Source organism: Monodelphis domestica, chromosome 5 (assembly GCF_027887165.1).
Source record: "Monodelphis domestica isolate mMonDom1 chromosome 5, mMonDom1.pri, whole genome shotgun sequence".
NCBI classification, from domain to species: domain Eukaryota; kingdom Metazoa; phylum Chordata; class Mammalia; order Didelphimorphia; family Didelphidae; genus Monodelphis; species Monodelphis domestica.
This window is the reverse complement of record NC_077231.1, coordinates 239,980,820-239,998,052: the sequence shown is the minus strand read 5'-3', so window position 1 is coordinate 239,998,052 and position 17,233 is coordinate 239,980,820. Positions and strand designations below refer to the sequence as shown.

General features: G+C 34.6%; 1 protein-coding gene across 15 annotated transcripts in view; it reads right to left on the bottom strand.

The window, feature by feature from the left end:
* The window catches only part of ZMYND11 (zinc finger MYND-type containing 11), a 141,611-nt gene that overhangs the window by 59,006 nt on the left and 65,372 nt on the right, over positions 1–17,233 (bottom strand). For 12 of the 15 annotated variants that reach the window (XR_008912376.1, XR_008912377.1, XR_008912375.1 and 9 more), the window contains exon 3: positions 5,408–5,567. Coding sequence is in view for 10 of the 15 variants with exons in the window: in XM_056799986.1 (XP_056655964.1) it covers positions 5,408–5,567 (160 nt within the window). In the remaining 5 variants the exon portion in view is untranslated. Of the gene's footprint in view, positions 1–5,407; positions 5,568–7,496; positions 7,774–7,897; positions 8,013–17,233 lie in introns of those variants that run through there. The other 3 variants (XM_016426281.2, XM_016426280.2, XM_016426282.2) reach the window with 3 other exon arrangements.

Here is a 17,233-nt window from a genome sequence, read left to right as displayed (position 1 = left end):
TCTCAACACTGACATAGCACTGGAAGAGGTCATAACTCCCAAGATGCCTGGCTATTGCTGAATAGGTGACACTAATGTATTACTGCCAAATCCCTTGCATGTGACGTGGGTAATGGGGTGTCATGGCTTATATAGAATATTCCTTGTTGGAACACAACATACATATCACAAAGTGAAAAACATCTCAAAACACAGAAGGAAAAACTCCTAAGAAAAATCCAAACTGACATTATACTGCTCTATTTTCACAAAGTTCAATTTTTTTCATCTATAAAATTTTACAAGTAGTATCTTCAAACACCAGCAGTAGAATGCCCTGATTATCCCTATTTTATATGCTGATACAGGTAAATTCCAGCATCGTAGAAGGTTAATACTAATAATGTACCGAAGACTATTCACACCTGCTCACTTACTACCCTCAGGGTTCAGCAGCATTATTGTTCTAAAACATCAAATAAAGAAAAATATAATTTAATTCTAGTTTCCTAAGTCTTTAGCAATATGATTTAACTTTCATTTCTTAAAATTTCTCTTAATCTAATATAGCATAGTGTCAATGTGATGCCAGATTAGAAATGATTGATTATGGCAAACTTATTCCTGTAGGAAATAATTGGTACACCTAGGCTCACATGTCATCAATGGCATTTTTCAATATATATCAGAATTTTAAAAAATTATACTTGGCACTTACAAAAAGTCTTAATGTTTAAAAATGTTTTACATAAATTATTTCATTTGATTCTAATCACCATTTTGTCATATATTGCAGGCATTGTGAGATATTGCACCTTATTTTATAGATGGGTAAACTGAGACTAAGAGAAATTAAGTAACTTGCTCATGGTCATATAGTTTATAAATATCAAAGACAGGATTCAAACTTAGGTCCTCCACTCTAATATGCCATGAAATTAAACAAGCAAACAAAAAACCTAGTATATTGGAAGTGTAAAATTTAAATTAATATCCAATAACTCCAAGTATTATATTTTATAAGATTTATTAGTAATCACTTGAAGTAGAAGAAATAAACGAACAAAGTACAAAACGTAAGTATGACCACATGCATAAACTTATGCCTAGCACTCACCCAACCACCACAGCCACATTCCAGGAGAAGAGCTCAAGGGAGGAGCTACACAAAACTTATATCTTCCCTATGTTAATATGTTAATGTAGATAAATAAATGGGATGCTGGGAAAGACCCTGGGGAGAAAATTATAATTACACAGAAGGGAGCATTTAAAAAAAATATATTTTAGAAAGTAGATGTCCATTAAATGGAGAATGGCTACTGAATTGCAGTACAAGAAAGTAATGGGATATTATTGTACTGTAAGATCTGATGATTATGGGATAGCATGGAAAAAAAAAACTTAAATAAACTGATACAAAGTGTAGAGGAAAGAAAACAATATTTACAATGACTACAACAATGTAAATGGAAGGTGTATTCAGGAAAACTAAAAATGAATGCTGCAGAATCACAAAGGAAATGAATAGCCAGAAAGATATAAGAAGACACCTTTCTCCTACTCCTTTGCAACAATGTGGGACACTACAAAATTTTCAGACTTTTCTTATGTTTTGATTAGTTTTGTTGATAATTTTTCTTCTTCATCTTTTTCTTTTATGTATTATATTTAGACATCTTATTTTGGGAATGAAAATGAGAAGATATGCTAGAAGAAATTTAGACAATTTAAAAATAGATAATAAAAATTTATTTGAAAACTGTAATAATAGGTTATATTCTTTTTTAAAAATTAAGTTGCTGTTAAATGAAATCCATCAGCAGTTTATGTTCTACAACCTTCATAATACCCTAAAACTTAATAAACATGACAACTAAAACCACTATTAAAAATGTATAACCACAAGATACTTTACTAATGGATGTTCTCTGCCAACAAAAGCCTATTTAGATGTGTAAGTAAAAGAAAACTAGCTTGCTGATGTCTTTTTTCCACCTAAAGTATCCTGGATACAACTGGTGGGGACTAAAGAAAGGAGATAATCTTCCTTTTCCCTACTCATAGCTGCAAGAGTTTAAGGTGGGGGGAAAAAAGGTGTTTCACTCCATTGTATTATGGAAACTTGCCAGGCTGAAAAGTATTATGACATTTACAAACATTTACAAACAATAAATAGGAAAAAAATCTTGCCTTACCCACACAATGTCATATTATAGTCACCTGATTTCAACCCTCTACTTTTGATGGAGGAGTTAGAATCTGGGCCATAAATAGGCCATAATTGTTGTTCATCATTGTAAGCCAAAGTTGTAACCTCTTAAAATTTAAATGTTACATTTACAATTAATTATCCAAAGTACTTGGTATATGTTAGTACCATACATGAAATGTGAATAAAAACATCATGTAACCATTAAAAAGTATTCTATAAGTCATACAGAGAAATTTTTGCTACTCTGTATTTTATATACTCTCTGTATACACTTTTAAGTATAATTACTCTAGAAATGTATTTGCGTTACATTCTAAGAATTCACAAAATATAAAGACGATTCTTTCCAGTGATTATGCTTGTATAGTTATTAAGAATTTGAATAGTAGTCAGGTAGTATGATAATAGAGCCAGGCCTGAAGTTGGGAGGACCTAGGTTCATATGACCCCAAAACAAATAAAAATATAAAATGATTAAGACAAACCATCTACCACAGTGCTGAGCACATTGTAGTTTATAGAAATGTTTGTGGAAATGAACTGAACAAAAAGAACCTAATAACCTGGGAGAAATGAAAGCATTTAGGAAAGCAAAGTACAGGAGAAGTAAATAACTTACAGAGGCAGAACAAAAGTTTAAATGTTCATTAGGGCTTAAATACCCCTTCTGTTTAGGCTGGGCCAAAAGGCCCAAGCCCTTAGATAGCTGGGGCAAAGAAAGGAGATCAGTCCCTATTACTCACGTGACCAAAATGGAGAAACAGTCTCAGGGCCCCCACCTTCAGCTTCCTTCAGAGCAAGCTTCTCAGAGTACACTGCCACCACTCCGATCAACTCCTTAACCACCCCGAGTCTTCAGACCCCCCTGATCTTTAAGGAAACCATCCAAGTTGCCTCCCCTCAGTTCTCACATCTACCAATCACTGTCCATCAATTTCCCTGTGCCAATGGAGGCTCTAGCTTAACCCAGGACCGCCCAGAGGCTTTGCACATGTCTGTTGAAGGTCATATTTTCAAATGATTAAATCTTTGCTCCTTTGCTACAGCCCTTTCTAAATCCTGTTAACCTGAGTAGGGTAGAGATTGGAATAATTAAATTTTGATCTAGGCTGCAGCCCTTACTCAATCCTGTTAGGACTGAATAGGGTGGAGATTGATTCCAAGTATCTCCATTGTATCAATTCTAAAATCAATCATGACTCAAAGAAATTCCTGTTCTATGCTTAAGCATAGGTCAAAGTCCTTTCCATTGTTCAGCAAAAGGTTTCTGTCCTAAAGTAATCTGAAGAAGGGAAGAGAAGGAACCTCCCATGCCAATGGGGTTCACATTCCAATAGTCAAGACCCACTATCAATAGGAAATTTTTCAAGTATGAAATTTCCCAATGGTGAAATTTCCAACATTTATAAGTCTAAGAAATTTTGAGGTTTACAGATAAAAAGGTTAGAGTCGAAAGTTATACTGGTTGGCAAACAGAAAAACAGCTATTATCAAGGAAATTTCCAAGCAATCCCCAAACTTCAATCTTATGGATTAAGTTCTATCCCTGGATTAGAGTGGTTGATTACAACTTCCTAGGCAGTTACTGTAAAAATAATCGCCAAGTATAAAGCATACTATATTATATGTTGCAGAGTAGCTGAAAGCCTTTATTATCTAAAGTAATAATTCTGTAATAGTTTGACAATAAAATCATGAAAATCAATCTTTTTCTTTTAAATATTTTGTGACAGTGAGTTCTTTATGCCTTAATGTAAATTCAATGGAAAATCTGTATTTTTATAAAGTATGCAAATAAAATAACTGATATATTTTAAAACTTTTTTCAGTATAGCTAATGCCTATAAAATATCATAAAATATTTACACGATTAAATACTTTTATTTTCACAATTTTGTTTTACTCATCAAATGAGTTTTCTTATATTTTTAATTCCACTAACATAAAGTGCTATAGTTTACTTATCCAATTTTATCTTTATCAGCCTCCAATAGCTGTTTTTGTGAATTATCATGACTGAAACAAAATTTGTTAATTAACTCCTGCTAATGTGTCAGGAAAGGACAGAACTATCAGCTCCTGTGTTTGTGAGTTCATTGTTATAAAAAAGGTAAGAAAAAAGAAGTAAAAAACATTTTTATCCTTGCAAACATCTCAAAACAGATGGTATAGCTATAGAAAAGATTGCATTTTTGGTTTTTATTTTAAAGCTTTCACAAACTAATTTTAAAACTATATAATAGTTTTTAATAATAGTTAATAGTTAAGCCAAATAAGTTAAGCTCTATCAAATTCAGTTAATTTTAAAATTTGGCACATTTTCAACCTATCATTTTAAAATAGTGTATTTTAAAAGTCATATCCACACCAGAAATAATAAACATGAGAACCTCAAGGAATTAGAAATACTATATACTAAATCACTTTTACATATGAAAAAAAGAAAAAGGTTACTCCTTTAAATAACCACTGAAGCAAAATGATATACCCAGATTAAAAAAAAGTTTATAATACAATCTAAATAAATGAAGGTCTAAAAATAAGGCCAAGAGTAAAAGTAGAACAAACCTAATAATCTTTCTATTTTGATTTTTATACATTTGCCACAAAAACAGACAAGAATAGTACTATACTATTGTATATAGAACTGTACTATACTAGTACAATAAGTTTTTCCAGTACTAGTACTGGAAAAAATTAAAATATGGATCCTTTCTACCTAGTACCAAAATTCAACTTTAGCCTTTAAATAGGCCCCTAACATCACTCTCCTGAGGTCCATTCTTTTCATCTATCAAACTGTCAACCCTGGTCTCTGATTCAAACATAAATTTAGGTACAAATCCTGAAAGAAAACATTTTTTTCAAGGGCTACTAATTATAGATGGCCTCTTAGAAAGGTATTTTTTAAGAAGTCCTTGTCTTTCTCCTGAAGATTTGTCAATATTGGTTCAATAAAGAGGCTTTTGCTTAAAAAACAAAAACAAAAAACAAAAAAACCTAGTAATTCTTGAAAGATATCCAAAAAAGCACATCCAAAGGAGGTATAAGTTCTTAATTTTGAGAAAGTCTCTTTACATTTAAATAGTAAATTTCTGAAAAATTTTTACTTCTTTATGATGTACATATATTAGCAATGATTAAACAAGTTTTTAAAAATATAAAAATTCAATATATACAGAAATGTGGTAAGATTCATCAAATTATACTCACAATCTCATCTCCTGGTAACCAATAGCCTTCTTGTTCAATACCAGCCTTAGACCCCTTGCAGCCCACAGTTAGGGTCTCAACAATGAGCCCATCTTTCACTGCTAAGCTCAGCTGACGTGTTGTCTCTTTTGGATGCATACCATGGACTCGAGACATATACCTGAACACAGAGGAAAAACATACCTTACTCGTTTTGGTAACAATTAAAAAATGAATAAAAGAATCCATTTTCAGGCATTCTTGTTATGGTACCTACAGCCAAAGCTCAAGAATATGAAAAGTAAAATGAAAAAGTCTGATTCTTTAGTGTGACCACTCTCATTTAGTATCTTTGCTTCACAAAATGTGATTTTGTTTTTTTAGTATTTATAGGGGTTATAAATTTTTTAATGATCTATAAATAGCAAACACAATTCACTTAATAGATCTCAGCCAAATATTCCATTTAATCTTGAGTTCACAGCAATGACCACTCATAGCTTTTATATTTAAGGATTGTATTGTTTTTGCTTTCCTGAAGTAGAATATGGAACATCAAAATCCATTTTTTCAAAAGTTAGAAAGGAGAGAGGCAAAAAAGTAGGAATTATAATAAGTTTAGTAAAGATAAGAGGGAAAAAAATCAAAGAAAAAAGCTGGCATTGAGAAAAATTCATTTCCAATTGAATTTGGTCTTTGGATGCTTGAAACACTTAAAATGGATGAAATTCTTTAACTTACAAACAAGTTATTATAAATGTTAGATGGAACTTTGAACATGTTTTCCTATGAAAATAGTGATACGAATGAACTGTGATTCTTAAGCTAGTTGTAGAAACACATTAATTAAAAAAAATAGGAAAAAACCATTATTACAAATATAGCATTGCAACTTCACATTTCATACTCATCCACCTCCACCATTTCCCTAATGCTCTTGCCTTCCTTTTTCTAACCAACTGGCACCATATCATCTCCAGACCAGAAAGACAGAAAAATATCCCAGTTCTCATGGAAATTAATACACTGAGCTTTGAAACTCATATTCTGAGTCAAATCGTCATCAACCCAACAAGTTCACAATATTTAGTGAGGCCCAACTCACCAAATCAGACCATGATTTTCAGTCATTAAACCTTCCCTTTCCCCATTTTGTCTTTCTGCAGCATCATACCCATGAAAGTCTCTCTTGCTAATTTAATTAATGCTACCATATTATCTTTTTTTTTTTTCCTGGAAAGAGTATTCTTGTGATATGTATTTCCTGGGTGACCACATCTATATGTATGCTGTGACTTCTCATTTGAATGTAAGGTACTTGAATTGAAGAGTTTTTTCAATTTTGTATTTGTATCGCAGGTGTTTAGCACAGTGAATAGCACACAGTAAATGCTTAATAAATGTTTTCCCTCTTCTACCACAAGGATTTGCATTTCAGGAAAAGTAAAAGATTCAACAAGACTATTATAGATTGCTAAGGAGTGAAAAATGACACAAGCCCCACAAAGGTCTCAATCTACAGAACCAGATTGTCTGAAATATCTCTATTTAGCTGAGGAAGAAAATTTAGTGTGCATTTTAGAAGACAAAATCTGCTCAAAGTCACTCAAAACAAGAAACAAATTCATCTCTCATCTCAGTAGAAGAAGCTGTGTGGTACAGGGCCAAAGAATTCTGATAACCTGAGGATCAAGGTCATTTTGATATTGTGACACTTACTTTCTGAACCTCAAGACACTTCTCAGATTTGTAAGATATCTAATCACCAGAAGGAATAAAACTTTACCTCTAATGAAAAATTTTATTTTATGTAAAGTAATAAGAGGTGATAAAGATATATTCTTACCCTCCATACTACTCACTCCCCACTCAAGATGGACTGACAGATCTAAGTACAGTGTGAGAATGGAGAAGAGATAAGGAAATTGAATTGAGGAGGGATGGAAAGAAGAAATAAGAGGACAGATCTTGGGGAAAGGAATAATGCCGGACTCCATGCTTCAGATCCTTTTGTTGCCCAGGTACCTGTCTATCTATCCCAGGACCCATGTCTAGCCACTTTGCCTTCATGATCACAGCAAGAAAGGAACATACTTCCTGTTGTGCTCACCATTATCTTAGTCAACCTGCCTGGGGGACACATAGTTCCACTTGAAAAATGTCTGCTCCCCTTCTCTTCCACCAGCCCCGTATGTAGCTAGAAGAGAATACAATGGCAAAGAAAATAATTCTCACTTGATGGATTTCTGGTTTTCTCCTGATTTGAAGAATTTACATGTTTGAAGAATTCAGGTTATCCCTGGAATGAACTTTTCCCTCATATTGGCTTCTTAGAATCCTTAGCTTCCTTCAAGGAGGTTCATGTATCAGTAGCTATAGAAGCCTTTCTTGAAACATATATCTAGCTCTAGTCTTTCTTCTGAGTTCTAGTCCCACATCACCAACTGCACATGTGAAACAGAGGCATTTCAAACCCAATATGTCTAAAACAGAATTCATTATCTTTCTTACCCAAACCAGGCCCCTTCTGAAGTTCTCTATTACTTTCGAAGGTACCACCATCCATCCATCCAGTCATCCAGGCTTGAAACTTAGGTGTTATCCTTGACTCTTCACTTTCACTCACCTAATGTATCCAAACAGATGCCAAATAAGATCTTTCATATATACCCCTTTTGTCGCCACTTGCAAAGTCACCACACTCATTTAGGCCTTCATCACCTCTCATCTGGACTATTGAAACAGCGTCCTAATTGGTTTTAGTTGCCTCAAGTTCATTACCTCTACATCTTCCATACAACTGGCCAATTAATTTTCCTAAAGCACAAATCTATATCACCTTAAAAAAATCCAGTGAATCCCTATTATCCTCAAGATAAAAATAAACTTGTTTCTCATTGAATTCTCCTCACAACCTAGCCTTATCTTGTTTTCTAGTCTTATCAATTACTTCTCTTTACATATTCTATGGTCCAAAAAATACTATTTACTAAATGCTCATTACATATGAAATTGTATCTTGCTTAACAAATATTTTCAAATATTTTACCACTCATTCATTCCATGCTTTTTTTTTGGGGGGGGGGAGGAACAACTGTCCCTCATGTCTGGAATGATCACTCTTCTTTGACTCATGGGGGTTCTTGGTATCTTCCAAGACAGCTCAATTTCCTCCTTCTGGATTATACCTTTTTTGAACCTCCCACCTTTAGCTTGCTGGTGCTTTCCCCCCTTAAAGGTAACCTTTATAATAGACACCTATATATTTTAACTTTCTGATAGCTATTCCAAACTTGTTCCTTAGTCTTCAAGTTGTTCATTGTACTACCTCCTCATACTATATCTGCTAAAAACTTGCCTTCACTGAAAAAACTGTAATTGTTCTAAGAGCTCCTTCTTCACCCCTCATTCTCTTCTCATATTATTCAGACATCTTCCTCCATTTTTCTTCTTTCATTCCTGTTTCTAATGAAATTCTTCTAAGTTGGTGGTCCTGTTCCTTGACAAGGAAAACATATGTGATATATCCTCTTCAACATATTCCTCCACTATCATCCTCATTCCCGTTCTTCAATATTTTCCTATTGTGGATGAGAGAGGTACAGACTACACTGCAAGGACTTGATTTACAAGGAAACCTCATGCAGGAAGGAAATGGAACTTTGGTGACAACAGGGGATGGCGCTAGAATCTCCAGCCAAGAAAAGCAGATAGACAGTGGGAAAGGAGTTCTTTTCCCCTTTTGAACTGAAAGGGAGAAGAGCAACTTAGCTATCCTTCCTCAATAGTGGTGGATAGAGATTTTTTCCCTTTGGGAAAGATAAGAGACTATCCACCCAAGAAAATTTTCCCATTGATATCTTCAATAGCTGTATCTCTCTATATTAGGAAATAACCAGCCTGACTCCACAACTTCATCAGGGACTCGGGTCCCCAGACTTGAAGGTAATTTAGGTTGAAATAGAATTAGGGACTTCCTATTTTTCCTTTTCCCCTAAACCTACCATTCCTGAATATCAAAATATTAAATAGATTATATTAATTCATTTGTATTTGTATTTATATTAATCTCATTCTATTCATCCAGGGAAGAAAACAGAAACCAGACCCTGAAGGGGATTTCCTTTTTTACCTTTCAGCTCTGGACATTGATCCAATGTTACCTTCCCTTGTATAATTCTGCCTGGGAGAGGAAGTAGTGCTTCTATTTATCTCCCTCTCTTATAGACCTTTCAAGCTTTGGTTCCTGATCCCTGGCTAGTACACTATCTAATTGGTTCCTTCCCTGAGGATCCGCCCCCCTCCCAATTCTAATTCCATCCTTAAAAAAGAAAAACAATCCTTCTTTCATTTAACCTTCCCTCTTTTTATTGTTTGTTATCTCTTCTCCCCTTTGTGGGGAAAATAAATGAGAAACATGCATATACTCGGTATTTTTATTTCCTCTGGTTTCTCTCACTCCTAAACCTTCTGGAATTGGTCTTCTAATCTCCTCATTCAACTGTCTGCTCCAAAATCACCAATGTTTTCTCAGTTGTTAAATTTAATGTCTTTTTCTCAACCCTCAACTTCACTGACCTGTCTGAAACTTTCACCATCTCCTCCTGAATATACATTCTTATGTTCTTTTGAAGTGTGGTTCTTTCCTGGCTCTTGTCTTATTTGTTGATAATTCCTTCTTAGGGTCTTTTTCTAGATCTTTAAACAAGTCATGACCATAATTATGGGTGAATGATCAAGACTGTCCCAGGCTCTCTTCTCCTTGAATACTATCTCACTTTGTGATCTCATCAGCATCCAAATTACTGCCTCTATGAAGATAATTCCCAGATCTACATAAATAGGCTTGGTCTTTAATTCTGTACTCTAGGCTTACAAACTCAATCGTCTTTTTGCCATCTTGAACTAGGCATCAATATGTCCCAAACACAATTCATTATCTTTTCCTCCAAACTTTCCTCTTCTTCCAAAACTTATTACTTTTGAGGTACCAATCACCATTCTAACTTCTCAGTCATGTTAGCTTGCAATCTCAATATCATCTTCCTTCCCTCCCATATCTAATTATTGACAAATATTATCATTTCAACTTCCATGTTTTCTCTATTCTTCTCCCTTCTCTACACATACATGGCCATTATCCTAGTACAAGCTTTCATCACCTCTCACCTAGAGTTATACTCTAGGTTTCTGTGCCTCAAGCCTCTCTTCATTTCAATCTATCTTCTAGTCAACTGCCAAAGAGATTTCCTTGAATATAGGTCTGCTGTCATACCCCCCAAAATACATCTACTACAATGGCTCCCTATAACTTTAGAATCAAATATAAAATGCTTTATTTGGCAGCTAAAACCCTTCAAGAGCTGGAGCTTTCCTACCACCTTTCCATTCTTCTTACACTTTATTCTCCTTTATGTACTCTATATTCCACTTGGCACTGAAGTTTTTGTTATTTCTAGCAACCCCCCTTCCCAAAACAACCACCACCACCTACTCTATTTCTAGACTCTGTGTTGCCCCCTGAATTGATTGCCCTACATGTTTGTAGTGCTTTGTCCCTTTGTAGCTTGCTGGTCCCTTCTGATTGTAGTACTTTCCATTTATGTCCTTTCTGTAACTTGCTTAAAGATGGTTATTTTACTTACATGCCATTTCTTCCATGAAAGCTTCCATGAAAGCTTCTTGTGGGTGCAATGGTACTTTTTGTCATTCTTTTTATCCCCAGCCCATGTATGATGCTTAGCACCTATTAGGAACTTACTATATGGCTGTTAACTGACTAGATGGTTCCTCTATTAGCTTCCCCCATGAATTTGATCACAAAAGATGATCATCATCCTTGGATAAGGAAGGAACAGCCTGGATAAGAAGGCCATTGAAATCAAAAGTGTCTCTAGCCTTAGCCACAGCAATAGTATTGATGATAGAGCACACTTTTAGCAAGTATATACTGATAACCAGCTAATCACCAATATTTTCTGTTTTCTGAGAGACTCAGAAAACCCTGAACTGGCTCCTCATTTTATAAATGTTGATTCAGTGGTTAGTATATGTCAGCTACTGTGCTAAGAGCTGGGAACTAAAAAAAAAAAAAAGCAAAACCTGCCCCACAGCAAAGGAGCTCCTATTATAATGACTTTGATGAGATACAAACAGCTTTGCACATATAGAAAAGAGGCTACTGAAAGTGCTTAGCTCAACCTCAGTGCCCTTCAACTGAACAAATATTTATTAATTATTAAAATGTGCAATGCATTATGTTAGATGGAAAATGATATTGTCTCTATAGTCTAGGAAGGAAACAAGACCTGTCCACAGAGAAAATGAGTTAAGAGAACTATATTCCAATATGTCTTCTAGAACCAATAATGATTATTATCACATTTGGCCTGAATTCTTATTTTACAAATTTAAATTGTGTATATTATTCTTCTAATTTTGGCCTCCTTTGTTCTGTATCAACTCATACAAGTCCTCCTTTCTTTCTCTTAATTCCCGATATTTTTAATTTCTTTAAGAACGATAATATTCTATTATATGCCACAATACATTCAGACATCCATTAATTAATGGTAACTACTGTGTTCCCAGCTTTTTTCTATTACAAATATCACTATGAATATTTTCAGATATCTTGGACATCTTTCTGTAAATGACCCCTTGTGGTACACATCCACTACTGGAATTTCTAAATCAATATTATAGTTTACGAGTCAAACTATGGTTACTAAATTTTCTTAATTAATTCTAAATTGTTTTCCAAAATAACTGTAATAATTAAAAGTTGAAGTAACTGTATATTAGAGTATTTATTGCTTCACAGCTCTTCTAACACTTTTAGACTCATCAAATTTGACAAACTCATGGGAACGAGTGACACCTTCATGTTACTTTATTTGGGATTTCTCTTACCCTTACTGATCTAAAGCATTTTTCCCACAGTGTTATTGATAGATTACGTTTCTTTGAAAAGCATTTATATCCCTTGCCCACTCACCAGTGGGGAAAAATTTTAACTCCTCTGTTTTTGTAAATTCTCGCTATATCTTGTATTTCTGACTTTTGTTAAAGATAGAATTGTGGTTATTTGAGTTATGCCTAACTCTTTGTGATCCCACTTGGGTTTTTCTTGGAAAAGATACAGGAGTGATTTGTCATTTCCTTCTCCAGCTTATTTTAGAGATGAGGAAACTGAGGCCAACAAGATTAAGTGACTTGCCCAGAGTCACATAGCTAGTAAGTGTCTAAGGCCAAATCTGAACATTCCTGATTCTAGACCTAGAACTTTATTCATATTGTCACCTACCAGCCCATGTTTAGAACAACTGGTTGAATGTCTTTTGATTTGTTAAAATCGACTTTGATAAGTAAACTCTCAAGGAGTAAACTCTCAAGGAGTGATCTTCTCACAGTTCAAGTACAATAACAGAACTGAATGTACTACTCATTTTCTAAGGTTTGCAATTCATCAATGTGTTAAATCAAATTTATCTCATATGAATTAAATTTAAAATTTAAATTAAGACCAGTCTGAGTACCCTACTTGATGTTTAATCCATTGCAGTTTTGTTGTCTTTTTCAATTCAATAAGCATAAATAATACCACAGAAGTAATTAACTTATAACAGTCTGGCAATCCTCCATCTTTAATTCTTTTCACTGACTTGCTTAAATCATGAAAGTTTTTGTTCATGTTTAATACCTTTAATATTGAAATATTTTTATCACTTTAAATTTGAATTTTTTGGAAATATATTTCTACATCCCTATTCTTCTCCAGTTTAATTTCTCTAGTTCTTTTTCTTGGTTTAACTGAATACCTCTTAATGCCTGGTAGAAGATTAGTTTCCTAAAATTCTGAACACTATTATATAGCTAAGCAACAGAATGAGAATCCCCATGTCATTCCAGCTCTTCTGAGATAAATTTTAAATGTTAGCAAAACTAAAATATGGTAAATAGCTTTTAATTCTGAAAACCTCAATGCCAACAATAGCAAATTAGTAGCTATAAATAAATCTATCTTAAATATTTTTTATCGCTTGAGAACTATCCAATTTTTGTGAAATATTATTTTAAATGCTAAAAAAGGTATGCTGATTGTGTTTCTGTACTATGGATTCTTGAAGATATATATAATGACATCAAAGACTCTTAAAAATGCTCTAATCTCTGATGATTCTGGTGCACTTACCTCTTTGAGCACTTTAACCAAGAATGGTACATGTGGGAAATAACTTAACAAAACATGTAATTCATCATTCATTAAAAGAATGCTAGTAAAACATCCCTACTGACCTCTGATCCTTCTAGTCAGTATTACTATACTACCAGTATAGTACACAATAGACTAATAAACTGGAGTCAGGAAGATTTGGTTTTGAAACTCACAGTAATTTTGGTGACAAGTCCCTAAACCCCTCTGAGTTTTATTTTCCTCATGTATAAAATGAGGTTGGGTTCCCATCAAGTTTTAAATTTATGAACTATGATTTCTAAAGCTTTCCATGTTGCACCCCAATTTTGTAAGCACAATACTGAAAAATGTACTTTTGCTATTGTTCTGTAATTTCAGCAGACTCTTTGGGATGCCAATTGGGGTTTCTCAGAAAAGATACTGGAGTGATTTGCCATATCCTTCTCTAGCTGATTTTACAGCTGAAGAAACTGAGGCAAACAGGGCTAAGTGACTTCTCAAAGTCATACACCCAGTGTCTGAAGTCAGAAGTGAATTCAGGTCTTCTTGACTCCAGGACCAGAACTAGCTACCATGTCACCTAGTATAGGACAATGGTTCCCTTTATTAATGAAAAAAGAAACTCTAGTTATCTAAATCTTAAAGACTAAGTTGACTGGCAATTTAATCAATTTAAAAGGATCACTGAAAGCTTGAAAAATGGAATTTTACTGCCTTTTGGGTAAATAGGCTTACCATAACACTAACTTTAGGGTATTCCGATAGAAAAGTTATTCCCTTCAGTGCGGAAGTCTGAAGATTTCAAAATCTCAAAGAAATAAATATCATTATAAAGATTATAGGATATAATTATCTTAAAGTGTCATCATCAACACCACCATTGTTAACAATTGTCGTATTTCTAATAACTGACAATTTGTAAATACACAATTATAAAAAGATCTATTATAAGAATTATAAGAAACTTAATTTATTATTATAATTATATAATTATACATTTTACATTGTATAAATTATACATTTATACAATACAATTATAAGAAACTTAATAGAAAAATACCAACAAAATTAAATTCATACTATATTCTTAATCCCAGGAGTTAGATAATACTATTATAAAATGTACTGTGAGCAGTATGTATTAAAATGGAATGATTCAATAACAAAGAGAGATGAAAACAGTTACTACAGTGATCCTACTATTAGTTCTTATTAGAGAAAGAAATGAGGCAACACTGCTTTATTGTATTCTCAACCATTATTTTCCGTTTCTTAGCAAATGGAAAGTATGAGAAATTTTTAGCCTTTTTAGAAAGAAGTTAAAATATGGTAGAGAAGTGTGAAATCCTTGATGTCATCATTTTGTTCCTAATAACTTAGAAGGTTGAGTTATCCATGCAAAATGTAGTTAATCAAACTAGTTTTTTTTTAAATCATTGACAAAGCAAAGTAGCTTTTTTTTCTAGACAACTTTCTTATTTTTAAATGAAGTGGATCTAAATTAGATATAGTGAACTCATGAAAGTTGAAAAGATTAGTTAAGTCCTTTGAGAAATGTTCTTTGGTCTAGGCAACAAAACTGATGTCAGTAGGTAAAGTGAAACATATCAGAACTTTCTATTGTAGATTAACTTATTCCTCCACCAATAATCGCCCTAGACCTGGGATGGTGAATTTATGGTACACATGCCAAATATGGCATGCAGAGACCTCTCTGTGGGCACGTGGGACTATTCCTGGTAGAGTTACTTCCTTCCCCTTCTCTACCACGTCTCCCTGCCCTTCTGTGCTTCCCCCCTTCCGCTGGATGGAACCCTCAGGCCACTGACCCTCCTCCTTCAGGAGAGGAAGCTGAGGCTAAGGGGGAGATTTGGGTGCTAAGGGCTGCATGTAGCTTCCCTGGGTGCCAGGAAGGAAGGAAAACAGTGGAGAGGAGGATGAGACTTAAGCACTGAAGGCTGAGTGCAACCACCCTGGGCAGCAGGCAGGAAGGAAACTGTGGGTGAAGGTTTGGGCCAAATGCCACTCCTCCTTTGGACTTCCAAGCCTGTGGAGCCTTCTCTGTCCCCCTCCCTGGGGCTCCTCCTTTGCTTTCAAGATTGGAATCTTGGCTGGCTCCACCCTTCACAGAATGAGGCAGTATGGCTCTACCACTGCTGCCCCTACTGCTACTTCCATCATGAGCAGCAGCTGTAAACATGGTGGGCTGGCCAAAGATGATATGGAAGGAGAAACATCAATATCATAAAATCTTAATAAAATATGTAAAAATTTCTTAGCTCATAAGATGAGCAACAGTGGGGGGGGGGGGAGTAGAGGGGGAATAAGGGCAAACATGCTAGTTATGGACTCTGTATTACAGTGAAATTGACCAAAGTTGATTCTAACTTTGTGTAGGTAGGTTTGCTTGGATTTTATTTATTTATCTTAGTAAGAAGTATATTTTGATTAAAAAGTAAACGCAAAACTTATGAGTGGAAAGAGCACTGAACTAACAATCAAGAAACTTGTTTATGTTAACATTTGTTGTGCTTGATATAGAACAACTTAAAGACTGCTTTATTACAAGAACCCCTGTTGAGAGGTTTGTATTAAATAATCTGAGTTCTTTTTCAGTTCTGATTATTTTCCTCATCATCAAAGTCATCATCAAAGTTATGATTTGTCTTACCAGTCACAAATATGACTGCATATCCCAAAATGGTTCCCTTGGCCTTTTATTACCCTGCTGAGCTTTTCTTTTTGGTTTAAAAATCAGTTAAGAAAAAATTTCTGATTTCAGGTTTGCAACCAGACCAGAAACACTGGTAAATCAATTCTTGCAAGCTCAGACTTGACCTGAACCCAGATCAGGATTAGCTGCCACAAAAGACAATTTTGTTTTTAAAAAAGGGAAGTTCATCCTATTCTAGAACCCTGTTTAAACCACCTCTATCTCCTCTCCCCAATTGAATGGTGGCAGGACTTACTGGCCTAGGAATCTCTTCCATGTGGCTTTTCCTGAAGAAAGCTGCCTAAGGTCTTAAGCAATATCCTGAAAAGTAGACCCTCCTCCCTACAGGATTCTTTGGGGGGAGAGGGACAGCACTGCACATAGTGCGGGGTAGGGCTGGGCATGATCAGATGGTCTTTAAAAATCATTGGTTTAGACCAGTGATGGTGAACCTTTTAGAGGTGTGGGTGATGTGAGATATGTCCTCAGTTGTGCATAGAGAGGGGGAGGAGAACATCGCCACCCCATGGCCCCTCTGACTTTCTAGTAATGCCCTAGACTCTCAAGAAAATAAGAGCAAGTCAACAGTGTACAGCAGAGACAGGAACCTTCCTATACAAAAGAGCTAAGAAGCCCTCTTGGTGAAACTTGAATATTTATAGCACTGTATATCATCTCTCTTGAGACCTCAGAAGATATCCTTAAAGTCACATGCAATTAATAAGCAAAGCTCTTCCAACAGAATGTAAGATCTCTTGAGAGCAGGAACTATTAAATTTTAAAATGTGTATCCCAAGCACCTAGTATAGTAAATTTTACAATATATGCACTTAAGTTGTAGCATATGATTATAATAGTATACTATTATGTTGTAAGAAATGACAAAAGGGATTAATTTTGGAAAAACATGGAAAGACCTATGTGAAATTATGAAGAA